Source organism: Bubalus bubalis, chromosome 1 (genome assembly GCF_019923935.1).
Source record: "Bubalus bubalis isolate 160015118507 breed Murrah chromosome 1, NDDB_SH_1, whole genome shotgun sequence".
NCBI lineage: Eukaryota > Metazoa > Chordata > Mammalia > Artiodactyla > Bovidae > Bubalus > Bubalus bubalis.
In genome coordinates this window covers 114,515,948-114,543,700 of record NC_059157.1, presented here as the reverse complement: position 1 = coordinate 114,543,700, position 27,753 = coordinate 114,515,948, and the positions used below count along the sequence as shown (strand labels likewise).

The following is a 27,753-nucleotide window of genomic DNA, read 5'->3' as shown; positions in this document are numbered from 1 at the left end:
TCAAAATTCTCCAAGCCAGGCTTCAGCAATACCTGAACCGTGAACTTCCTGATGTTCAAGCTGATTTTAGAAAAGGCAGAAGAACCAGAGATCAATTGCCAACATCTGCTGGATCATGGAAAAAGCAAGTGAGTTCCAGAAAAACATCTACTTCTGCTTTATTGACTATGCCAAAGCCTTTGACTGTGTGGATCACAATAAACTATGGAAAATTCTGAAAGAGATGGGAATACCAGACCACCTGACCTGCCTCTTGAGAAACCTGCATGCAGGTCAGGAAGCAACAGTTAGAACTGGACACAGAACAACAGACTGGTTCCAAATAGGAAAAGGAGTACGTCAAGGCTATATATTGTCACCCTGCTTATTTAACTTATTTGCAGAGTACATCATGAGAAACGCTGGGCTGGAGGAAGCACAAGTTGGAATCAAGATTGCAGGGAGAAATATCAATAACCTCAGATATGCAGATGACACCACCCTTATGGCAGAAAGTGAAGAGGAACTCAAAAGCCTCTTGGTGAAAGTGAAAGTGGAGAGTGAAAAAGTTGGCTTAAAGCTCAACATTCAGAAAATGAAGATCATGGCATCCAGTCCCATCACTTCATGGCAAATGGTTGGGGAAACAGTGGCTGACTTTATTTTTCTGGGCTCCAAAATCACTGCAGATGGTGACTGCAGCCATGAAATTAAAAGACACTTACTCCTTGGAAGGAAAGTTATGACCAACCTAGACAGCATATTAAAAAGTACACATTACTTTGTCAACAAAGGTCCGTCTAGTCAAGGCTATGGTTTTTCCAGTAGTCATGTATGGATGTGAGAGTTAGATTATAAAGAAAGCTGAGCTCCAAAGAATTGATGCTTTTGAACCGTGGTGTTGGAGAAGACTCTTGAGTCCCTTGCACTGCAAGGAGATTCAACCCATCCTTCCTAAACCTTTAGGAAGGATGGGTTGAATCTCCTTGCAGTGCAAGGGACTCAAGAGTCCTGTGTGTTCACTGGAAGGACTGATGTTGAAGCTGAAACTCCAATACTTGGGCCACCTGATGCGAAGAGCTGACTCATTTGAAAAGACCCTGATGCTGGGAAAGATTGAGGGCAGGAGGAGAAGGGGACGACAGAGGATGAGATGGTTGGATGGCATCACCAACTCAATGAGCGTGAGTTTGGGTAAACTCCGGGAGTTGGTGATGGACAGGGAGGCCTGGCATGCTGCAGTTCATGGGGTCACAAAGAGTTGGACACGACTGAGTGACTGAACTGAACTGAATATAGGCGCACCTAAATACATAAATACTAACAGGAGACTTTAACACGAAACTCACAACAATGGACAGATCCTCTAGACAGAAAGTCAGTAAGGCAATAGAGATCCTAAATGATACAATAGGACAGTTAGCCTTAACTGACATTTTCAGAACACTGCACATTCTTTTCAGGTGCACATGCAACGTTTTCTAGGCTTGACCACATACCAGGGCACGCACACACACAAAGCCAGAACAAATTTAAGTGGGTAAAGAGGGTAGAAATTATTTCAAGAATCTTTCTGACTACACAGCATGAAACAAAAATCAACCACAGAAGAAATGAGAAAAAAACAGTTACATGGACTTTACACACAATCATTCAAAATCGGTGGGATTTGCAAAAGGGGTTGTTAGAGGGAAGTTCATAGCAATATAAGCCTTCCTCAAAAAAACAAGAAAAATCTCAAACAGCAGAACCTACTACCTAGAAGAATTAGAAAAAAGAACAAACAAAGCCTAAGTCAGCAGAAGGAAATAATCAAGATCTGAGAGGAAAAATATGAAATAGATTAAAAAAACAATAGATAAAATCAATGAAACCAAGACTTGGTTAAACAAAATTGACAAACCTCTGGCCTGGATTATTAAGAAGGAAAGAGCGCAAATATGAAATAAAAAAGGAGAAATAACAACCAATACTGCAGAAATACAAATGCCGTAGGACAATATTATAAACAGCTCCATGCTAACAAATTTGCCAGCCCAGAAGAGATGAAAATATACAGCTCTCCAAAACTGAAGTAAGAAGAAACAGATAATGTGAACAGAAACTAGAAGTGAAACAAAATCTGTAATTAAAAAAAAAACAACAAGCTCCCAACAAACAAAACTTAAGGACCATGTGGTTTTACAGGTGAATTCAACCAAACATATAAAGGAAAACTAACACATTTGAGGATCCTTCTCAAATTCTTCCAAAAGGCTGAAGAGGAGGGAACACTCAAAGATGTTTTATGAAGCCACCATCACACTGATACCAAAACCAGACAAGTAAACCACCACAAAAGAAAATTACAGGTCAATACCTTTGATGAATATAGATGCAAAATTTCTAAACAAAGTATTAGCAGACCCAATCCAACAAACATAAAACAGATCATACACCATGGCCAAGTTAGATTCACTTCAAGATCACAAGGATGGTACAATATACGAAATCAATATAATACACCACATTAACAAAGAAAAGTCACATGATCATCTCAATAGATATAGAAAAAAAGCAATGGTGGCAAGCTGAAAGCCTTCCTGCTAAAATCTGGAACAAGACAAGGATGCCAACTCTCATCACTTCTATTCAACATAGTATTGGAAATCAGACAAGAAAAAGAAAAGGTATCCAAATTGGCAGGGAAGAGGTAAAGCTGTCATTTTATGCACATGCACGCTAAGTCGCTCAGTCGTGTCTGACACTTTGCGACCCCATGGACTGTAGCCACGAGGCTCCTCTGTCCATGGGATTCTCCAGGCAAGAATGCTGGAGTGGGTTGCCATGCCCTCCTCCAGGGGATCTTCCTGACCCAGGGATCAAACCTGAGTCTCTTACATCTCCTGCACTGGGAGGCAGGTTCTTTACAGCACTACCTGAGAGGCCCTTTATGCAGATGACATGATACTATATGTAGAAAACCCTAAAGAACTGATCAGTTCAGCAGGGTAATGGGATACAAGATTAACATTGAGAAGCTGGTTTCATTTCTTTAACAATATCAGAAAGGGAATGTAAAACAAAAAACTAAAAAACTTTTAAAATCACACAAAATAAACCCAAAATACTTAGAAATAAACCTGACCAAGGAGGTGAAAGACTTATAAGCTGAGAACTATAAAACGTTAATAGAGAAAACTGAAGATGATTCAAAGAAATGAAGAGATATCCCATGTTTTAGGGTCAGAAGAATTAAGATGGCCATACTACCCAAAGCAATCTTCAGATTGCACCCTCACCATACACAAAAATAAAATCAAAATGGGTTAAAGACCTGAAGACGTGACATAATAAAACTCTGAGAACACAGGCAAAACATTCTCTGACATGAATCGTACCAGTGTCTCAAAGCAACAGAAACAAAAGCAAAAATAAACAAATGGGAACTTACCAAACTTACAAGCTTTTGCACAGCAAGAAACCATAAACAAAACAAAAATACAATCTATGGATGGGGAGAAATATTTATTCGCACACGTGACTGACAAGGGCTTGATTTCCAAAATGTACAAACAGCTCATGCAGTTCAACAACAACAACAAAACCCAATCATGGGCAGAAGACCTAAATTCTCCAAAGAAGACATACAGATGGCCAACAGGCACATGAAAAGGGAGGTTCAACATCGCTGATCAGTAGACAGGTGCAAATCAAAACGAACAACGTGGTCCCTGATGATAGCGAATGCTGGAGAGAGTGGGGAAAAGGGACCCTCCCTCAATGTTGGCGGGATGTACACTGGTACAGTCGCTAAAGACCAGTAAGGAAGTTCCTCAGAAAGCTACAAGTAAAGTTGCCACATGATGCAGGAATCCCATTCAAAAGACACATACGCTCCTGTGTTCACAGCAGCACTATTCACAACAGCTAAGACATGGAAACAATCTCAACGTTCAATGAGTAAAGAAGATGGGTGACACAAACATGCTCATGCATGCACGCATGCACACGCACACACACACAGGGATACTACTCAGCCATAAAGAGAACGAAATAATGCCATCTGTCCAACATGGATGGACCTACACAGTCTCGTACTAAGGAAGAAAGACAAATACCCTATGATACCACTGATACGTGGAATCTAAAATATGACACAAATGAGCACATCACCAAGACAGAAACAGACTCCCAAAGAGAACAGACTTGTGCTCGCCAACTGGGAGGGAGAGTGGGAAAGCGATGGGGTGGGAATCTGGGGTTAGCAGATAGATTCTATTATATATAGAATGGATAAAGAACGAGGTCCTATTGTATATAGCACAGGGAACTACATTTAATATTCTGTGATAAACTATCATGGAAAAGAATATTTTTTAATGTGTATATAGGACTTCCTGGTAACGCAGTGGGTAAGAATCCACCTGACAATGCAGGAGACACGGCTTCGATCCTTGGTCGGGAAGATCCCACATGCCGCAGAGCAGCTAAACCCTGATCACAACTACTGAGCCTGTGCTCTAGAGCCCACAGGCCACAACGAGCAACTTGGGCACCACAATGAAGGAGAGCCCTGGCTCACCCCGACAGGAGAAGGCCCACGCACGGCAACAAATAAAATATATATATACACACACACACGTAACTTAATCACTTTTCTGTACAGCAGAAATTAACACAACATTGTAAATCAACTATATCTCAATAAAAAGGTAACACAAAAAAGCAGCCTTATGGAGTTCCACAGGACATCAGCCTAGACCATCCCTTTGTTAACTCAAGACCACCAGTGGGCAGTTCGCAGCTTTGAGCCACTGCAGCTGTGTTTCTAAGACTGCTAAAAGTGCTCTGTGTTCAGATAAGTTTGGAAGACATGACAGAACCCTGTATTCCACACTGAAAAGTCACAAACATGAGCACAACAAAGATTCCGCAAAGTCCTAAACAAATGTCTGATTCTGTTTCGAGGATTCCTCCTTGAGCATAGAACACCTGTTTTTTGGCAGTATCTTCAAAATATCAGTTGGGAAACAATGATCAGTTTCTAGGCATATTTCAATAAAAAGTAACCTTCCGGATTTTCATCCTAAAATTAGACTGCAAGCTATTTTTACACATCTAGGTTTTATTTTGCTGACTTGGAAAAAGCAGCATTTTAGAGGAATCATTACCAATCAATAGGCTTACCTCCTGCTTCTAACTGAACTCCTGGAGTCAAGTGAAGAAATTCTGGTTTCATGCTTACTTGGGAGCCAGAAATAAAACCAATCACAAATTTAGAATGTTCTTCAGCCATTTTCACCTGAATGGAATGTAATAAACAGATGACAGGACAGCAGTTAACCACACCAAATGTAAGAAACTTTGCTATCTTATAGACGTATTTTCTCACATCACATTAAACTCATATTTAAACAGGTAATCTTAGATATGAAACTACACACTTGCTCCACTAAGACCCTAAAATAACTCCTATCCCCTTCTCCCATAAGCAAACACAAAAACACTAAAAATCCTATACTATTTGCATCGAAAATCTAGATGCTCCATTATTACCTATTTTTAATAATGTTTAGGGACCTACCTACTTCCAAAAAGGATATAAATCATACCCTAGAATACATTTATAATGATCTAAAGCTACACTGAAGTCTTACTGCCCATCGACACAGATATCCAATGACAGCCACCACATAAAAACAGCTGTGCTGTAAAGAGCTAGCTGAAGAAATCTTACCTCCACAGCTTTCCCTATACTTTAACACTGCCTCCACAATTTCTCTTCCATTACGTCACATCTTTAGAAGACTCCCTAGGTCTGCCTAACTTTTTTTCCGCCCCCTGCCTAACTTTCTAATTTGGTTCTTCCCTGAGGCCCAGACTGTTTCGTTCTTGCTACTAAGTACTACCACCTACCAATAATCAATGTATTTCCTTGAGCCAGATCCAGAATGACAAGTATTAACACTGACTCGTGGACCCTCTGTAAGTCAGCTGGGAAATCACAGATACTTATGGTCAAATCAAGGGTAGGGTTAATGCCTGGCCCCAGGGCCATGAGTTTTTCACAGTTCCACAACCTTTGAAATATGAAAAATAAAATTTTAATTTTTACATGGGAATTTATTAAAATAAAAGCTCCTACTACTTTAAAAAGTAGTCTTTAAAATGTATGCAAAGGTAATCCATCTCATCTTTCTAGGTGACTATCCAACTATGAAACTTGCCCAGAGGACAATGTGAAGAGGAACTTTATAACCAGATGATTATCCATCTCTTATTTTGTTCTGGTGTGCAGCGGGTGGGAGCTGGGTATGGTACATTAGAACATGTATGGTGCTATAAGAACTTCCCTGGTGGCTCAGTCGGTAAAGAAACCACCTGCAATGTGGGAGACCTGGGTTCGATCCCTGGGTTGGGAAGATCCCCTGGAGAAGGGAATGGCAACCCACTCCAGTATTCTTGCCTGAGAATCCCCATGAACATAGGAACCTGGCGGGCTGCGGTCCATGGGGTCGCAAAGAGTTGAACACAACTGAGCGACTAAGCACACACATAAGAATTTTTAATAATGGGGAGTTACTAGAGGAAATAACGTGTCTGGACTCTAATTAAGAGCTCTCCTATAGAACCCCAATCAATATCAAAGACTGAAAAAGATAACCCACTTCGTGGGCTGCTGTCATGAGAATGTGCATCTTTGTGACTCAGGAAGATTCCAAGAAACTGGAAAAAAGCTCTTCAATTTCAACTCATGGTGAGATGGGAAAAACTCTATCTTAAAGGCCAGGTACATACAGACACATATGCTTATTTGACCCAATATCTGTGTTTCAATGTTTCTCTTGTAGTACCATTCAAATCTCTTTAGTGTCTGCTATAAAACATAAAAGGCTACTAACCATCAGTGCATTCTAGCCCACTAGTATTACTATACTGTCCCAGTAACAGCAGCTGATTTGTTGTTTTGGGCGGCAATTTCACAGACCCCAAATGCAGGTATTTTCTCTCCCTGTAACATCCAGTGTCACGGTCCTGCCTTCCTTGCCCCAGTCCCTCTCCTCTGTCACTTACTGCTGCCTCAGTGTAGCTCCCAGTAGCCAAGGTGCCAGCAGAGCTCATTTCTGCAACAAGGAGGCATGCCCGGTGCAGCGGCAGGCCGACTTCTTCCAGGCCTTTCACAACTCCTGAGCCGGGCACGGCGTGAGCATTTACAAGATCTGCCCAGGAAGCTATTTTAAAGACCCCACCTCAGAAAGGGAAAGAAAGATCTTTGTCAATTTTCAAACAAAAACCTTTAACTTTTAACTCAACCAGCCATCTACAATATGGAAATAATCTAGTAACATGCTAATGAAACAGTGAAGCACTTCAAGAATTTTAGTAACTATCAGTGGACCTACTTGTGAAAAATGAATCTTTCCATCTGCTTAGCTAGTTGAGAAATAACAAGGAGAAAAAAATCTTGTAAGCTCCATACTTAGTTTATTAGCAAAACTGGTAAGGGTGTTTTTCTTTGCAGGCTGATGTTTGTGACCACCAGTAAGATTTATGCAACTGGAAAGGGACTCCAGTGAACACAGGTGTATTGAGGTCAAAGATAGCAAACTGAAATTCCCCTGAAGATGACAGATTTTCACTCTGTAGGGATATCTCAGGAACTTACCATCTCTTAAATCTTCTTCCTGTTCCTTAGGTTTCACTAGCTCTTCAAATTTCAATAAAGCAATCGTATTCATTTTAAAAGCAGAACAATAACTCAAGTAGATTTTTGAAAAAACTATATGCAAACTTGTAGAAAGCTTGTATAACTTTTTCAACAGTCAATATCTTAAGCATATGAAGTCATTACAAACAAATCTATTCTTAAAGAAGTAGCTTAAGAATATGCATGTATTACTTTAAGAAAAAATTATCTTAAAAGATGCTTATTAAAGAACATAAAATGTCTGTTGTAAGGTTAAGTGAAAACAAAAAAGCATTACATAAATAAGACAGAAATTTGCATAGATGAATGGGTAAAAGAAGCATTTTTACTATGTATGCTCTACTCTGAGTTCCTATTTAACACTTTTAAAAAAGGATGCGTATCAACAGATCTTTTTCTGCTAAAAATAAATCTTACCACTTTACACTCTTTTCCCTTATTTCCTGTATCTGCAATTTTCATTCTCCAAAGATGCAGAACTGTGTTTTGTTCTGCCAGGGCCAACACCTGTCATTTCTGCCTGCCTAAAACCCATGTCCCTTTCTTCTGGCATCAGCACAGCCATTTTCTTTAGGAGAATTAACCCTGTACTCGAGTTTCAAGAAGTTTACGTAAAGCTAATAGCCTCAGATCACCAGGAGCAGGGTCTATTACCCAAGTGAGTTAATAAAGGTATTCTATACCCAGGCCTGAGTGATTGGCTTGGGGCAGGCATGAGCAATGTGCCTACCTGAGAAAGAAGAGAGAAGAAAGCAGAGCTGAGACTTGAGGAGAAAGTAAGCCCGAAAGATATCGCTTGAGCTCCTAGATCCAACCACGCTTGACAGGCTGTTCTACTGCTGCACTTGTCACGTGAGCCAATACATTTCCTTTTGTTCTTCAGCCAGTTTAGGCTGGATTTTGATTCTTGTTGGTTCCCGAATAATGCTTACCTTCATACTGCTTTTTTACTGTGTTTCCTATATCTGCAAATTTCCGGTCTTCAAAAATTAGAAACTCATGGCGTTTTGCCAGAGTGGTTAACTCCTTCATCACATCCAGAGTAAAATCATTCAAAATATCTACGTGAATCTTAAGCAAGCAGATTCTGGATCCCAAAGCATCTGCTAGCTGCAGCAGCTCTCTGGACTCTGAAACATCAGCAGACAGACACAGATTGGTCTCCTTCTTTTGCATAAGCCTGAGCAGCTTCGCTGCAACTGGGTGGGTCCCAGGCAGCTCTGCACGTGCACCAAAACTTAGTTCTTTGGGTTCTTTCTTCACAGAAGGGAGAGAATCATTAGGATTAGCTACCACAAGAACATTCTCCTGAATAAATCTCTTCACTCTCTCCACCATCTCAGCACTGATTTTCTTCTGCTGCTCAAGAATATGCAGTATTGTGGACAAGGTGCACACTGAGTGGAGACGAATCCCACGGGCCTGCAGATTGTCCTTGCCCCCCTGCTCTCTGTCCACCAGCACTACGGCGTCGGTGACCTTCAAGCCTTCTTTCTGAAGAACCTCAGCAGTTTCCCAAACACTAGATCCGCTGCTGACAACATCTTCAATGATCAAGCAGGTGTCTCCTGGATTAACAACCCCTTCTATAAGCTGTTTAGTACCTGGGAAAGAAAAAATTATGTTGATTCCATTTTAAAATTATGTATTTCAACCAACTCAAGATGTATCTACAGTATAAATTTGGCATGTATTTATGAAAAGGTGGGTAATCTAAATTATACTTTCTGATAATCCACTTTGGAAATATATTTTTTAAATTTCTGATGAATCTTCAATGTGCTATGATTTACTGTTCTGTTAAATGTCTCTATTTCAAAACTGTCAAAGTTACATATACAGAATATTTACAGTAAAACTAGCAAATTATTTAACTTTGTAAAACATCACAATGTGTTTATGATCAAAATTTCAAATATGGGGTTTCTTTAGGCAAGATCACCTGGACTGATGAAAGTTATTAAAGAATAGCACAATATCATCAATGAAATCATTCCTTTTTCCATTAACAATTTCTTTATTCAAGATCAGCAAAACAACTGGCCTTTGAGTATACAAATTGAAGGGGGAAAATATTCAACAACCATTTAGATGAATCACTACATCCTTACGAATTATATATATAATGTAATGTGACTAAATATACTGGCCCACTCCAGTGGGCCTACTACAGACTATTTTCAGATAACCTACACATTGTAAATAATTCATGCTGGAGACTACAAAGACCTGTGTTTTCAGAGACGCATTTTTGTGTTTTCCACCACCAAATTTGCCTTATTTTGATGCAGAATATATTTAGTGGGTGTTTTGCCCACTTTTAACTTTCCCACATGTACTATCTTTGTCTTTTCCCCAACTCCTTTTCTTCCTCGAAGAACTGGAAAGTTTAACTTAGACGAGAACATAAGACTGTATTTATAGGTATATTTTAAAATGAATGATCATATGCTAAGAAATATTTTTGAAGATACATAATAAGGAAATAGAAATAATAGTTTCTTTATGGGAGAGATTCATATAGATAAAACACTGTGCCACTAAATACCAAAAATATTATTCTAGTTTTTTATAATGTTGAATAAACTAAAACTAGACAAGAGTATAACAAATCTCCACAAATACAGAAACTTGCCACCTAATAACTCATGGGCGATCTTGTTTCAGCTATAATTCCAATCCCACCCTCCCCCCAATAATTTTTAGAAGCAAATCTCAGACATCATATGATTTCATCATAAAAATTTTTAGAACACATTGGTAAAAAAGGACTCATCAAAAAAAGCAACAAAACAGAAATAATACCAAAACACATTAATTCTTAATGTAATAAAATATGAAGTCAGTCCCAATACTTTTAGACTGATGTAGCTTTAAAACATGTTTGAAATACCCACCTGATAACCTACTGCCATGAACCCATTAAAAAAAAAAAATCTCTATTTAGAATTCCATGCGGCATTTACATTGCCCCCCCCTTTTTTTGCCATGCTTCATGGCTTGTAGGATCTTACTTCCCCAACCAGGCCTCCTGCAGTGGAAATGCGGAGTCCTAACCACTGGGCCACCAAGGAATTCCTTTACCTCGCTTTAAGGGAATGGTTTTATCCAGGTAATTTGAACACGGTACCCTGGGGAAGTATGTGCTCTAAAAGCATTCTGCTGATGAGGAAAGTCCTGGTAAAAATGTTGGGTTTCATAAATTTGGTGCACAAAGCACTTTTTTTTTTTTACTGCCTAATTAAAATAAAGCATTTTATCCCCAGACTCTAAAGGAAAGGGAGTTGCTTTATAACAACAGTTAACACACTCCAAGGCCATAACAACTTAAAGGACTTATGAGGAATATTCAAGGTGACTATCAACCTCAGTACCTAGAAGAACAAATTCTAAAAGTGCCAGGTTATGAATCAACTTAATGCTATACTACTTTTACTTTACCATAATCCTTTTTCTCCTTCCTTCTGACAAGCATTGGAATTTGGTGGGTTGAACAGACAACCGCAGCCAATGGTAAAGCTGTATAAGGTACTCCACACACAGTGTCAAACTTGATCTCTGCATTTTGGGCAGTTTGAAATAACATTTCTGCAACCTGTTAAAGAAAAAGAACATATGAATGACCTATTATTACTATTTTTAAAGCTGTATATAAATCATGTAACAATGTGACAGTAAGAACCTAGCAAAGGAAAGTCTCAAACTTGGGCCAGAAAAATATAAATGCCTTGTTAAATTATTCTCTCCACAAATCCCAGTTTACAAAACAAATATAAAAACACAAGAATTAATCTACTTGGCTAGACTCAGGACTGCTTCAAGGGCAACATGGAATGTGTCAGGAAAGGCTATGAAATTGACCCTGAGACTGGGCATTACACTTAGGCTTCACAGTTGTTCTCAGTAAATTCATTATGCTTTGAGTATCTAAACCCATCAGTTTTATTTTCCCAACACAAGTTTTCAATTAAGAAGTTTTACAAGAGAAATAAAACAATCGCATCAGGACTTGTCTGGTGAATGAGTGGCTAAGACTTGGTGCTCCCAACACAGGGGACCCAGGTTCTATCCCTGGTTGGGGAAGTAGATCCCACATGCCACAACTAAAGATCCTGCATGCTGTATCTAAAGATTCCACATTCTACATTCCACATATCTAAAGATTCCGCAACAAAGGTCAAAGGTCCCATGTGCCACAATTGAGACCCAGTGCAGTCGAATAAATAAATACAAATATTTAAAAAGAAAACAGTTGCATTATGAAGAATAAAACACCTACAAATAAATTTAACCAAGGAAGTGAAAGACTTGCACATTAAAAATATTAGATTTAAAAAAAAACTGAAGGTGGCATAAGCAAATGGAAGAATATTCCAGGCTCATGGATCAGAAGAATTAAAATGTTAAAATGTCCATGTTATCCAAAGCAATAAACAAACTCAATACAATTTCTATATAGTTACAAAGGCACTTTTCACAGAAATGGAACAATCCTAAAATTCGTACGGAACTACAAAAGACCCAGGATACCCAAAACAATCTTGAAAAAGAACAAAACTAGAGGCATCATGCTCCTTGATTTCAGACTATATTACAAAGTAATAGTAATCAAAACAATATGGCATTGGCATAAAACCAGACACACAGGTCAACAGAATGGAAAGCCCAGAAATAAAGCTACACATATATGTTCAAACAATACACATTAAAGGAGCCAAGGATATAAAAAGGGAAAAGGATAGTCTCTTCAACAAACAGGTTTGGGGCACATTAGACTACTGTCTTACACCATACATAAAAATTAACTCAGAATCATTTTGATATTTGGCAAAACTAATACAATTATGTAAAGTTTAAAAATAAAATAAAATTTAAAAAATAAATAAAATAAAGAGAAAAATAAATAAATAAATAAATAAAATCTCTCTTGGTAAATGTCAAAAAAAAAAATTAACTCAGAATGGATTAAAGACAGGAAATCATAAAATTCCTAGAAAAAAACAAGTGGTAAGTTCCTTGACATTGGTCTTAGCAATGATATTTTTGGATTTGACACCAAAAGCAAAGGCAACAAAACCAAAAATAAACAAGTGGGAAAGTGGTTCAAGACTGCAGAGTAAGAACATCCTGAACTCACCTCCTCTCATTGACACAACAATTCTATAACTCACTGTGAACAATTCCCTCTAAAGGAACCTGAGAACCAGCAGAACAGCTCCATCACAACAAAGGATAAAAAGGCCTATTGAGATATGTAGAAGTTAGACACAGTCTCCTCAAAACTCCATCCCCACTTCAGCAACCCATAAGCAACACGGAGCTCACAAAAACCGAACTTCCCCCTGACACCCTACATCAGTCGCCCTAACCTGCGAACCCGCACCAGACAGATAAGTACTCAAAACACTTGGCTTTGAACACCAACAGAGTTTAGATCCAGGAAAATCAGATGGATGCAGGGAATGGAGATTTTCTCTTAAATGGATTGTGAGCAGACTCACTCACCCTGGGACCCAGCTAAAGGGCAGCAACTTGAAAAGAGCCCAGATCATATATCAAGGAAATTCATCTGGTAATCTTAAAAACTCTGCCGGAATGTCACTGCTGGAGCTCTCTCCAGGTATGGAAGCACTGCTGCTGCTGAGTCGCTTCAGTCGTGTCCGACTCTGTGCGACCCCATAGACGGCAGCCCACCAGGCTCCCCCGTCCCTGGGATCCTCCAGGCAAGAACACTGGAGTGGGTTGCCATTTCCTTCTTCAAGGCATGAAAGGGAAAAGGGAAAGTGAAGTCGCTCAGTCATGTCCGACTCTTAGCGACTCCATGGGCTGCAGCCTACCAGACTCCTCCATCCATGGATTTTCCAGGCAAGAGTACTGGAGTGGGGTGCCGTTGCCTTCTCCAATGGAAGCACCAGCAGGCACCATTTTTACATTCTCTAACTTGCCAGTGCCTTCCCCACACGCCTCTGCCCAGCACCCCCAGAGGCAGCAGGGGAATGCACCATTTCCCCATGCTTCTGCAACAGCATAACAGCATGCTCCCCATCCCCTCCAGTCCTGCAGCCACAGCAGCAGTGTGGATACGCACCAAAGCCAGCAGGCATGTGCAACCCAAACAGGGGACACCACTTGAGTCTGTACTCTGGTTGCAAAGGGGGATTTCATTTCTGGGCTCCACAGGTGTGAAACAGTAGAATACACAGTTTGAGAAATAACCAAGAATTACGCAAGGTTAAAGGTTAAGTAAGCTTCATTTCCAACGTGGGGCCACCCCATCAAGACTGGAAGAAATACTGTTTTACCTAACACATGGAAACAAACACAGAGTCAAGCAAATTGAAGAAACAGAGATATATGTTCCAAATAACAAAAAAAGATAAAGCTCCTAGAAAAAATCTTAATGAAAAAGGTAAGTAATTTACCTGATAAAGCATTTAAAGTAATGGTCATAAAGATGCTCACCAAAATAGGAAAAAGAATAGATGAACTTGAAAAAAGAGAAAATGCAAAAATATACCAAAGAGAAATCAGAGAGCTGAAGAATATAACAACTTATCTGAAAAACACACTAAAGGGGTTCAAAAACAGACTAGATAAAGCAGAAAGATTGGTAATCTGGAAGACAGGGCAGTGGAACTCATCCAAACAGGGCAGCAATAAACAAAACCCCAGAATTTTAAAAAGCAGAAACAGTCTAGGAGACCAAGGGGATAATACTGAGAATAATGGCTTCCAGTTTAAGATAGTGGAGTAGAAGATGTGCACTCATCTCCTGTGAGAACACCCGAATGGTAACTAGCTGTTGAACAATCATTGACAGGACACTGGAACCCACCAAAGAAAGATACCCCACGTCCAAAGACAAAGAAGAAGCTGCAGTAAGACAGCAGGAGAGGCACAATCACAATAAAATCAAATCCCATACCCACCAGGTGGGTGATCCACAGACTACAATACAATAATGCCAAAAAGTTATCCCACTGTTATGAAGCTTCCGAATACCACTTCAGGCTTCCCAGCCTGGGGATCTGACAAAGGGACTAGAAATCCCCAGGGACTCTGGCCTCAAAGGCCAGTGGGGTTTGATTACAGGACTTCCACAGGACTAGGGGAAACATGGACTCCAGTCTTAGAGGGCACAAACAAAATCTTGCATGAACAAAGACCCAGAAGAGGAGGAGTGATCCCACTGGAGACTGAACCAAACTACCTGATAGTGTTGGAAAGCCTCCTGTGGAGTCAGCAGGGGCTCACCACAGGGACAGGGGCACCAGTCTGGGAAGGTCCCCCTTGGTGGTTGCCATTAACCATGCCAGCTGAGCTATTTGAAATCCTAAAAGAAGATGCTGTTAAAGTGCTGCACTCAATATGCCAGCAAATTTGGAAAACTCAGCAGTGGCCACAGGACTGGAAATGGTCAGTTTTCATTCCAATCCCAAAGAAGGGCAATGACAAAGAATCTTAAACTACCGCACAATTGCACTCATCTCACATGCTAGTAATGCTCAAAATTCTCCAAGCTAGATTTCAACGCTACATGAACCGAGAACTTCTAGATGGTTAAGCTGGATTTAGAAAAGGCAGAGGAACCAGAGATCAAATAGCCAACATCCGCTGGAACACCAAAAAAGCAAGACAATTCCAGAAAAACATCTACTTCTCCTTCATTGACTACACTGAAGCCTTTGACCGTGTGGATCATGACAAACTGGGGAAAACTCTCAAAGAGATGGGGATACTCGCCTCCTGTGAAACCTGTATGCAGGTCAAGAAACAACAGTTAGAACTGGACATGGAACAACAGACTGGTTCCAAATTGGGAAAGGAGAATGTCAAAGCTGTATATTGTCATCCTGCTTATTTAACTTACACACAGAGTACATCATACGAAATGCCAGGCTGGATGAAGCACAAGCTGGAATCAAGATTGCCGGGAGAAATATCAATAACCTCAGATATGCAGATAACACCAGCCTTATGGCAGAAAGCAAAGAACTAAAGAGCCTCTTGATGAAGGTGAAAGAAAAGAGTGAAAAAGTTGGCTTAAAAGTCAACATTCAAAAAACTAAGGTCATGGCATCTGGTCCCATCACTTCATGTCAAATAGATGGGGAAACAATGGAAACAGTGACAGACTTAATTTTGTTGGGCTCCAAAATCACTGCAGATGGTGACTGCAGCAATGAAATTAAAAGACGCTCGCTTGTTGGAAGAAAAGCTATGAGCAACCTAGACAGCATATTAAAAAGCAGACGTTACTTTGCTGACAAAGGTCCGTATAGTTAAAGCTATGGTTTTTCCAGGAGTCATGGATGGATGTGAGAGTTGGACCATACAGAAGGCTGAGCACCGAAGAATTGATGCTTTTGGACTGTGGTGCTGGAGAAGGCTCTTGAGAGTCCCTTGGACTGCCAGGAGATCCAACCAGTCAATCCTAAAGGAGATCAGTCCTGAATATTCATTGGAAGGACTGATGCTGAAGCTGAAGCTCCAATACTTTGGCCATGTGATTCAAAGAGCCAACTCATTGGAAAAAACCCTAATGCTGGGCAAGACTGAAGGCAGGAGAAGGGGATGACAGAGGATGAGATGGTTAGATGGCATCACTGACTCAATGGACATGAGTTTGAGCAAGCTCCGGGAAATGGTGAAGGACAGGGAAGCCTGACGTGCTGCAGTCCATGGGGTCGCAAAGAGTCAGACATGACTGAGCAACTAAACACCAGTGGGCAGACAGAAGAAGCAAGAAGCAGCACAGTCCCAGAGTGGCTAAAGGAAAAAACATATTACAGAGAGTTAATCACGATGAAAAAGTAAAAAGTTATGTCCCAGATGAAGGGACAAGATAAAACCCCAGAAAAACAACTAAATGAAGTGGAGATAGGCAACCTTCCAGAAAAAAAATTCAGAATAATGATAGTGAAGATGATCCAGGATCTCTGGAAAACAATGGAGAAAATGCAAGAATACCAAAGATCTACTAGAACTAAAGAACAAACAAACAGATGAAAAATACACTAGAAGGAATCAGCAGCAGAATAAGGCAGAAGAATGAATAAATGATCTGGAGGACAGAATAGTGGAAATCACTGCTGTAGAACAGAATATAGAAAAAAGAATGAAAAGAAATGAAGACACTGTAAGAGACCTCTGGGATAACATTAAACCACCAACATTTGCATTATAGGGGTCCTAGAAGGAGAAGAGAGAAAGGACCTAAGAAATATCTGGAGAGATAATAGCTGAAAACTTCCCTAAATTGTGAAAGGAAATAGTCAACCAAGTCCAAGAAGCAGAGAATCCCAGGCAGGATAAACCCAGGGAGGAACACTCCAAGACACATAGTAATCAAACTGACAAAAATTAAAGACAGAGATAAAACATTAAAAGCAACAAGGAAAAAACAACAAATAACATCAAGGGAACTCCTATCAGGCTATCAGCTGATTTTTCAACAGAAACTCTACAAGCCAGAAAGGAATGTCACAGTATATTTAAAGTGATGAAAGGAAGAACCTACAACCAAGAATACTCTACCCACCAAGTCTCATTCAGATTTGATGGAGAAACCAAAAGCTTTCCAGACAAGCAAAAGTTAACAGAATTCAGGACCACCAAACCAGCTTTACAACAAACATTAAAGGAACTTCTCTAGGCAGCAAACACAAGAGAAGGGAAAGATCTACAGAACATAAACCCAAGATAATTAAGAAAATGGTAATATGATCATATACATCGATTAATTACCTTAAATGTAAATGGGTTAAGTGCACCAACCAAAGACACAGACTGGCTGCGCTGATGAAAACAAATGCATGTATGTACTTCCACTTCCATATCACTCTGCCGGACCCCCAAATTGTATCTAATTATTTTATATTGCTAAGTTAATCATGTTCCCGTGTAATTATCTTCTATTTTTGGTCTGGCTATTGATTATGAAAACTGATAAAACATCTTTTACTATTATGATCATGTAATTATTACTTAATATCACTGGATCACAATTGGTCAGCAGAAAAAAATAATAGAACTCTATATCACCAAAACTACAATAGAGAAACCTATAATCACTTTTCAAAATCCAGATGCATATCAGAATTATCTTGAAACTTTTTGAAAAATACAAATGCCCAGGTATTGCTTTTTTTTCTCCAGAGCTCCAGGTATGTTAAAAAAAAAAGTTCTGTCCCCTTTCCCAGGATATCAGCTCATTCAAGTCTCATCTTTGGTAATTAAGAGTAGGCAGGGACTTCCCTGGCAGTCCAGTGGCTAAGACTCTACCTTCCAACGCAAAGGGTGCAGGTTCAATTCCTGGCAGGCGAGTTAATAATCCCACCACCAAAAATCCAAAACATAAAACAGAAACAATATTGTAACAAATTCAAGAGACTTTATCCCTCTCTTATGGAGGACTTCATGCGTGAAAGTGAAACAACTGTCAACGGTTAGGGGATTCTTTTATCTCTTTGTATACACATGGAATTTGCTCACATGATATTTTAAAATTCTGTTTCAGTCCCACACCCCATTATTCAGAATGCCCATCATACTAAAAAAGCTGAAAGAATTCCAAAGGACATATAACTTTAGGTGGGAAAAAACTGTAACACTTATTTTAATACCAATGATCATTTTTTAGACATCAAGACCTTCTAACAGATTCTAACTCCAAGGAGTCCCAAGCTCCCTAGAAGTCCTCCTGCCTCCTGTCTTGACTGTCTTAATTAACAAAGTCCTGTCCTACCCAGAGGCTTGGATGCACAAGGATTTCCTTTTCTCCCTGCTCTCTGCCAGGGAGTTTTCACCACTTGTGCCTCAAAGGGTGAGCCCAGGTGCTTCTTGTTTAGAGCTCTTCCTTTGCCCTTCTTGGATGTGACTAAGGGAAAAAAGCTAGGGAGGAGACATCCCAGCGAGTGGATGCTTCTCATTTAGATCGAAAAAAATCTCCAACCCAATAAACAAGCCCTTCACAAACTACCAACCAGAAAAACTGCTAGCCATTGCCAAGCACATAGTAGGCACCTGTTCAATACTGAAGAAATGAATGAATGAATCTAAAGAAAAAAATACTGAGAACATTCACATTGTACACTATATATATAACAACTGTAAATACATATGTACCCAACACAGGAGCACCTCAATATATGAGGCAAATATTAACAGCCGTAAAAGGAGAAATCGACAGCTACACAATAATAGTGGGGGACTTTAACACCCCATTTACATCAACAGAGATGGTCCAGACAGAAAATCAATAAGGAAACACATGCCTTAAATGACACATTGGACCAGACTGATTTAATTGATATTTATAAGAACATCCCATCCAAAATACACATTCTCAAGTGCACATAGAACATTCTCCAGGATTTATCACATGCTGGACCACAAAGCAAGCCACGGTAAGTTTAAGAAAACTGAAATCATATCAAGCATATTTTCCCATCACAACACTATGAGATTAGAAATACACTAAGACAAAAAACTGTAAAAAACACAAACATGTGGAAGCTGAACAACATGTTACTAAACAACTCACTGAAGAAATCAAAGAATAAATGACTAGAGACAAGAGAAAACAAAAACACAGACTTCCCTGGTGTTCTAACGGTTAAGAATCCGCCCGCCAGTGCAGGGTCATGTGTTGACCCCTGGTCTAGGGGCATCCCACATACAGTGGAGCAGCCAACCCAGTGTGCCACACTGCTGAAGCCCGCATGCCTAGGGCCCGAGCTCCACCAGAGAAACCGCTGCAACGAGAAGCCCGGGCAGCTCGGAGAGCAGCCCCCACTCGCCAAAACTAGAGAAAGCCCATGGACAGCAATGGAGACTTGGTGCAGCCTAAAAATGTACACATTAAAAAAAAAGATTCAAATTCTATGGGACGCAGCAAAAGCAGTTCTAAGAGGGGAAGTTATAGCAATACCATCTTACCTCAGGAAACAAGAAAAGTCTCAATGAAATGACCTAACTTTACACATAAAGCAAACTAGAGGAAGAAAAACAAACAAAACCCAAAGTTAGTAGAAAGAAATCATAAAGATCAGAGCAGAAATAAATGAAATAGAGATGAAGACTACCATAGAAAAGACCAATGAAACTAAAAGCTGGTTGTTTGAAAAGGTAAACAAAATTGATACAGCTTTAGCCAGACTCATCCAGGAAACAGGGGAAAGGGCTCAAATCAATAAAATTAGAAATGAAAACGAAGTTACAGTGGACACCAAGGAAATACAAAGGATCGTGAGAGTACTATAAGTAACTATAAGTTAATAAAACGGACCATCTAGAAGAAATGGACAATTCTTAGAAAGGTTTCCCAAGACTGAATGAGGAAGATACAGAAAGCATGAACAGACCAATCACAAGTATTGAAATTGAAACTGTGAGTAAAAAACTAACAAACAAAAGTCCATGACTAGATGACTTCACAGGCCAATTCTTATCAAATTTAGAGAAGAGTTAACACCCATCCTCAAACTGTTCCAAAAAATGGCAGAGGAAGGAATACTCCCAAACCAGACTCAATGTGGCCACCATCACCCTGATACCAAAATCAGAGAACAATAACACACACAAAAATAAAATTACAGGCCAACACCACTGATGAACATAGATGTAAAAATCCTCAACAAAATACTAGAAAAGCAAATCCAGCAATACATTAAAAGGATCATACACCATGATGAACTGGGATTTATCCCAGTGATGGAAGGATTTTTGAATATCTGCAAATCAATCAGTATGATACATCACACCAACAAATTGAAGAATACAAATTATATGATCATCTCAGTAGATGCAGAAAAACCTGACAAAATCCAAAACGTATTTATTTTAAAAACTCTCCACAAAATGAGAATAAAGAGAATATACCTCAACATAATAAAGACCATATATGACAAAGCTAACATAATAGTCAACAGTTAAAAGCTGAAAGCATCTTTCTAAGATCAGGAACAAGACTAGGATGCCCACTCTCACCACCTTTATTCAGCAGTTTTGGAAGTCCTAGCCATAGCAATCACAGAAGAAAAAGAAATAAATAGAATCGAAATTGGAAAACTGGTAAAACTGTCACTGATCTCAGATGACATATTCTACATAGAAAACTCTAAAGATGCCACCAGAAAACTACTAGAGCACATCAGTGAATTTGGTAAAGTTTGGAGAATACAAAATTAATACACAGAAATCTCTTGCATTTTTACATACCTAACAACAGGAGGTGGTGACCAAAACCACTCCCAAGAAGAAGAAATGCAACAAGGCAATGGTTGTCTGAGGCCGCCTTACAAACAGCTGAGAAAAGAAGATAAGTGAAAGGCAAAGGAGAAAAGGGAAGATACACCCATCTGAATGCAGACTTCCAAAGAACAGCAAGGAGAGAGAAGAAAGCCTTAAGCGAAAAAAATGAAGATCATGGCATCTGGTCCCATCACTTCATGGCAAATAGATGGGGAAACAATGGAAACAGTGACAGACTTTATTTTCTTGGGCTCCAAAGTCACTGTGGACAGTGACTGCAGCCATGAAATTAAAAGACACTTGCTCCTTGGAAGAAAAGCTGTGACAAACCTAGACAGTGTATTAAAATGCAGAGACATCACTTTACTGACAAAGGTCCATCTAGTCAAAGCTATGGTTTTTCCAGTAGTCATGTACAGATGTGAGAATTGGACCATAAAGAAGGCTGAGCATCGAAGAATTGATGCTCCTAAACTGTGGTGCTGGAGAAGACTCTTGAGAGTCCCTTGGACTGCAAGGAGATCAAACCAGTCAATCCTAAAGGAAATCAACCCTGAACATTCATTGGAAGGACTGATGTTGAAGCTAAAGCTCCAATACTCTGGCCACCTGATGCAAAGAGTCAACTCACTGGAGGAAACTCTGATGCTGGGAAAGATTGAGGGCAGGAGGAGAAGGGGTGACAGAGGAGAAAATGGCTGGATGGCATTATTGACTCAATGGACATGAGTTTGAGCAAACTCCAGGACTTAGTCAAGGGAAGCCTGGCATGCTGCAGTCCATGGGGTTGCAAAGACTCAGACATGACTGAGCAAATGAACAACAAAAAATCAGGAAGAGAAATTTAAAAAACAATTCCATTTACCATCACATCAGAAAGAGTAAAATACCAGGACTTTTTTGGTGGTCCAGTGGTTAAGATTCATACTTACAATGCAAGGGACACAGGTTCAATTCCTAGTCAGGGAACTAAGATCCCACATGCCAGCCGGTGTGGCCAAATATATATGTGTGTGTGTGTGTGTGTGTGTGTGTGTGTGTGTATGTGTGTGTGTATGTATATATATAGTCTTGGAGAAGGCAATTGCACCCCACTCCAGTACTCTTGCCTGGAAAATCCCATGGACGGAGGAGCCTGGTAGGCTGCAGTCCATGGGATCGCAAAGAGTTGGACACGACTGAGTGACTTCACTTTCACTCTTCACTTTCACGCATTGGAGAAGGAAATGGCGACCCACTCCAGTGTTCTTGCCTGGAGAATCCCAGGGATGGGGCAACCTGGTGGGCTGCCGTCTATGGGGTCGCACAGAGTCGGACACGACTGAAGTGACTTAGCAGCAGTAGCATATATAGTCTTATTTTTGCTTAAAAATAAAAAGAATAAAATACCTAGGAACAAACCTAAGGAGACAAAAATCTCAACTCTGAAAACTAAGATGGTGATGAAAGAAATCAGAGATGACACAAACAGATGGAAAGGTGTACCATGCTCTTGGACAACTGTCAAAATGACTATACTACCCAAGGCAATCTACAGACACAGTGCAATCCCTACCAAACTACTGATGGCATTTTTCACAGAACTAGAACAAAAAAAATTTTAATTTCTGTGAAGACACAAAAGACCCCAAATAGCCAAAGCAACCACAAGTACAAAAAGCAATGATGGAAAAATCAGGCTCCCTGACCTTAGACTATACTACAAAACTGCAGTATGACACTGTCACAAAAATATAGATCAATGAAACAGGACACAAAATCCAGAAATAAACACATGCATTTATGGTAAATTAATCTTTGAGAAAGGAGGCAAGACTATATATGTAACGGAGAAAGGACAGTCTCTTCAATAAGTGGTCCTGGGCAAATTGGACAGCCATATGTAAAGCGATGAAATTGGCACACTCTTTAATACCATATACAAATATAAACTCAAAATGTATTAAAGACTTAAATATAAGACTGGATACTATAAAATTCTGACAGGAAAACATATGTGCAATGCTCTTTGACACACATTGCAGCAGTATCTTTTCCAATCCATTTCCTAAAGTAATGGAAATAAAACAAAAATTAAATAAATGTGACCTAATTAAACTCAGAAGTTTGTGCACAACAAAGGAAATAACAAACAAAATGAAAAGACAGCCCATAGGATGGGAGACCATATTTGCAAACCATGAAACTGGCAAGGAATTAATCTCCAAAATTTACAAACACCTCATGCAACTCAGTATCAAAGAAACAAACAACTCAATCAAATGGGCAGAAGACCTAAACAGACATTTCTCCCAAGAAGCCAGGCTTATGGCCAAGAGGTACATAAAAAGATGCTCAACACCGCTAATTATTAGGGAAATGCAAATCAAAACTACAATGAGATATCACCTCACACCAGTCAGAATAGAATGGCTATCATCAAAAAGGTTACAAACAATAAATACTAGAGAGGGCTTGGAGAAAGGGAACCCTCCTATGCTTTTGGTGGGAATGGATATTGGTACAGCCACTATAGAAGACAGTATGGACATTCCTTAAAAAACTAAAAATATATATAGCTATGACATTATCCAGCAATCCCACTCCTGAGCATAGATCCAGAGAAAACCATGGTTCAAAAGGATCCATGCACCCTAATATTCACCGCTGTGTTATTCACAATATCCAAGAAACGGGAGTAACCTAAGTGTCCATCAACAGATAAATGGATAGAGATGGGGTACATATATACAATGGAATATTACTCAGCAATTAAAAAGAATGAAATAATGCCATTTGCAGTAATATGGATGGACCTGGAGATTATCATACCAAGTGAATTAAGTTAGACAGAAAAAGACAATGAACATATTTACAAAACATAGACTCACAGACTACAAAACAAACATATGATTATCAAAGGGAAAGATGAGGGGAGGGATAAACTGGGAGTCTGGAATATATACACACTGCCATATTTAAAATAGATAACCAGCAAGAACCTACTGTATAGCACAGGCAACTCTGCTCAATATTCTATAATAATCTAAATGGGAGAAGAATCTGAAAAAGAACAGATACATGTGTACATATATAACTGAATCACTTTGCTGTACGCCTGAAACTAACAACACTGTTAATCAACTCTGCTACCAATATAAAATAAAAACATTAAAAACAAAAAGAAAGAAAGAATGACTGAAAGCTTACTTAACTCGGGGATGGAAGCAGACATCCAGAATTAGGAGTGTTTGAAAGAAGATGAACCCCAAAAAACCTGAACATAATTAAAATGTCGAAAGTTAAAGACAAGGGAAGAATCTTAAAGGAGCAAGAGAAAAACAACTTGTTATGCAAGAGAACAACCCCCCTACCCCATTAGGACTATCAGCAGATTTCTCAGCAAAAACGTTGCAGCCCAGAAGCAGGTGGCATGATATAGTCCGAGTGCTCAAAGGAAAACACTTTCTACCAAGAATACTCCAGACCCTATGGACGACATTCCATCCCAAAGCAGCAGAATACACATTGTTTAAGTGTACCTGCAAGATTCTCAAGGATAGCTCATGTTAGACCACAAAACAATTCCCAAGGAATTTAAGAAGACTGAAATCATATCAAGTATCTTTCTGACCACAATGGCATGAAACTGGAACTCAGTTACATGAAGAAAACAAGAAAAATCTCAAATATATAAAGATTAAACAATATGCTATGGAACAACCAGTGGGTCAATGAAGAAATCAAAGGACAATTAAAAAAAAAACAACCCTTAATTCAAATGAAAATTAAAAGAAAACATACAAAGTCTATAAGATTCAGCAAAAGCAGTTTTAAGAGCAAAGTTTATAATGATACAGGCCCACCTCAAGAAATAAGAAAAATTTCAAATAAACAACCTAACTTTATGCCTAAACAAAGCAGAAAAAGAACAAATGAAGCCCAAAGGTAGCAGAAAGAAGGAAATAAAGATCACAGTGGAAATAAATGGAGACCAAAAAGACAATTTAAATAAATGAACTAATAGCTGGTTCTTTAAAAAGATAACCAAAATTGATAAACCTTTAGCTAAAGCACCAGGAAAAAAAGAGAACTCAAATCAATAAAATCAGAAATCAAAGAGTATACACACCTGATACCAAAGAAATAAAAGGCTCCTAAGAGGTAACTATGAACAACTGTAAGTCAACAAATACCCTGGGAAATGGATCAATTCCTAGAAACAGTCTTCCAAGACTGAACCATAATTAGAAATAATGAATAAATAGGAGAAATATTAAGAATTAATCAATAATAAACAGACAACTCACAACAAACGAAAGTTTAAGACCCTATGCCCTCATCACTGAATTTTACTATTCAAAAAAGATTTAATTCCTATCCTCCTCCAATTCTTCCAAAACATTAAAAAGAGGAGGGAATGTCCCCAAACTCCTTTTACAAGGCCAGCATTACACTGATACCAAAACCAGACAAGGACACATACAAAAAAAGTACAGGTCAATATTGATAATGAATTTAGATGTACAAACCTTCAACAAAATATTAGCAAACCAAACTCAACAATGCATAAAGAAGATAATCAGCTATGATCAAGTGGGATTTATCTCAGGGATACAAGGATGATTCAACATTACAAATCAATGTGACACATCACATTAACAAAATGAAGGATAAAAATCATATGGTCATCTCAATAGGTACAGAAAAAGCACTTGATAAAATTCAACCACGATTGATAAAGACTGAACAATGGGTAGAGATGGACTAATAAAGGCCATATGATAGGCCCACAGCTAATCACACTCAATGGTGAAAAGCTGAAAGCTATTTCCTTAGGATCAGAAACATGACAAAGATGCTCATTCTTGCCACTTTTTACTCAGCATAGTACTGGAAGCTCTAGTCAGAGCAATTAGGCAGGAAAAAAGAAATAAAAGGTATGCATATTGGAAAGGGAGGAGGAACTAAGCGCTGGTGGTGGCTTAGTCACTAAGTCGATTCCGACTCTTGCGATGCCATGGACTGTGGCCTGCCAGTGGACTCTGTCCATGGGATTCTCCAAACGAGAATACTGGAGTGGCCTGCCATTTCCTTCTCCAAACTAAGTGGATGACATGATTTTATATTTAGAAAACCATAAAGATGGCACAAAAAATTGTTAGAATAAACGAACTCAGTAAAGTTGGAAGGTACAAAATCAATATACAAAAATCTGTTGTGTTTTTACAGAATAACAACAAACTATCAGAGAAATTAAGAAGACAATGCCATATACAATTGCCTCAAAAAGAACAAAGTACCTAAGAATAAATTCAACCAAGGAGGTGAAAGACCTGTACACTAAAAGGACACTAATGAACAAAATTGAACATGACACAAATTAAGATATTCCATGCTCATATTTGGAAGAATTAATATTGTAAAAATGTCCACATTACCCAAAGCAATCTGCAGATTCAATGTCATCCCTTTCAAAAATCCAATAGTACTTTTCACAGAAATAGAACAATCCTAAAATTTCTTTGGAACCATCAGTTCAGTTCAGTCGCTCAGTCGTGTCCGACTCTTTGCAACCCCATGAATCGCAGCACGCCAGGCCTCCCTGTCCATCACCAATTCCCGGAGTTCACTCAGACTCACGTCCATCGAGTCAGTGATGCCATCCAGCCATCTCATCCTCTGTCGTCCCCTTCTCCTCCTGCCCCCAATCCCTCCCAGCATCAGAGTCTTTTCCAATGAGTCAACTCTTCGCATCAGGTGGCCAAAGTACTGGAGTTTCAGCTTTAGCATCATTCCTTCCAAAGAAATCCCAAGGCTGATCTCCTTTCAAATGGACTGGTTGGATCTCCTTGCAGTCCAAGGGACTCTCAAGAGTCTTCTCCAACACCACACTTCAAAAGCATCACTTCTTCGGCGCTCAGCTTTCTTCACAGTCCAGCTCTCACATCCATACATGACCACTGGAAAAACCATAGCCTTGACCAGACGGACCTTTGTTGGCAAAGAAATGTCTCTGCTTTCCAATATGCTGTCTAGGTTGGTCATAACTTTCCTTCCAATGAGTAAGTGTCTTTTAATTTCATGGCTGCAGTCACCATCTGCAGTGATTTGGGAGCCCAAAAAAATAAAGTCTGACACTGTTTCCCCATCTATTTGCCATGAAGTGATGGGACTGGATGCCATGATCTTAGTTTTCTGAATGTTGAGCTTTAAGCCAACTTTTTCACTCTCCTCTTTCACTTTCATCAAGAGGCTTTTTAGTTCCTCCTCACTTTATGCCACCCAAATGGCCAAAGCAACCTTGAGAAAGAAAAATAAAGGTGGAGACTTCACACTCGTTTATTTCAAACTATATTAATAAAGCTATCGTGGTCAAAACTAATTGGCATAAAAACAAACAAACAGATCAACAGAACAGAATAGAGAGCCTAAAAATAAACCCAAGCACATATTTCAATTAACTTATGAGAAAGGAGCCAAGAACGCACAATGGGCAAGGACACTCTCTTTAATGACACACTGCTGGTAAAACAGGACAGCCACACGCAAAAGAATGAAAGTGGACCGCTATAATCCACCATACATAAACATTAACTCAAAATGGATTAAACCTGAATGTAAGACCTGACAACATAAAACTCCTAGAATAACACACAGCTGGTAAGCTCCCTGACATCACTCTTGGTGACATTTCTTTGGATTTCACTTCAAAGGCAAAGACAACAAAAGTAAAAATAAACAAATGGGACTATATCAAACTAAAGAGCTTCCACAGAACAAAGGGAGCCATCAGCAACACCCCCTCCCCCCAAAAAAGTAGCCTTCTGAACTGCAGAAGATATTTGCAA

General features: G+C 39.3%; 1 protein-coding gene across 3 annotated transcripts in view; it reads right to left on the bottom strand.

The window, feature by feature from the left end:
* The window catches only part of UMPS (uridine monophosphate synthetase), a 51,868-nt gene that overhangs the window by 20,107 nt on the left and 4,008 nt on the right, over nt 1-27,753 (bottom strand). For all 3 annotated transcript variants that reach the window (XM_044934244.2, XM_044934555.2, XM_006078534.4), the window contains exons 2-5: nt 11,111-11,264; nt 8,602-9,273; nt 7,036-7,211; nt 5,149-5,263 (exon numbers count right to left, since the gene is read on the bottom strand). In XM_044934244.2, the coding sequence (XP_044790179.2) occupies nt 5,149-5,263; nt 7,036-7,211; nt 8,602-9,273; nt 11,111-11,264 (1,117 nt within the window). The remainder of the gene's footprint in view (nt 1-5,148; nt 5,264-7,035; nt 7,212-8,601; nt 9,274-11,110; nt 11,265-27,753) is intronic.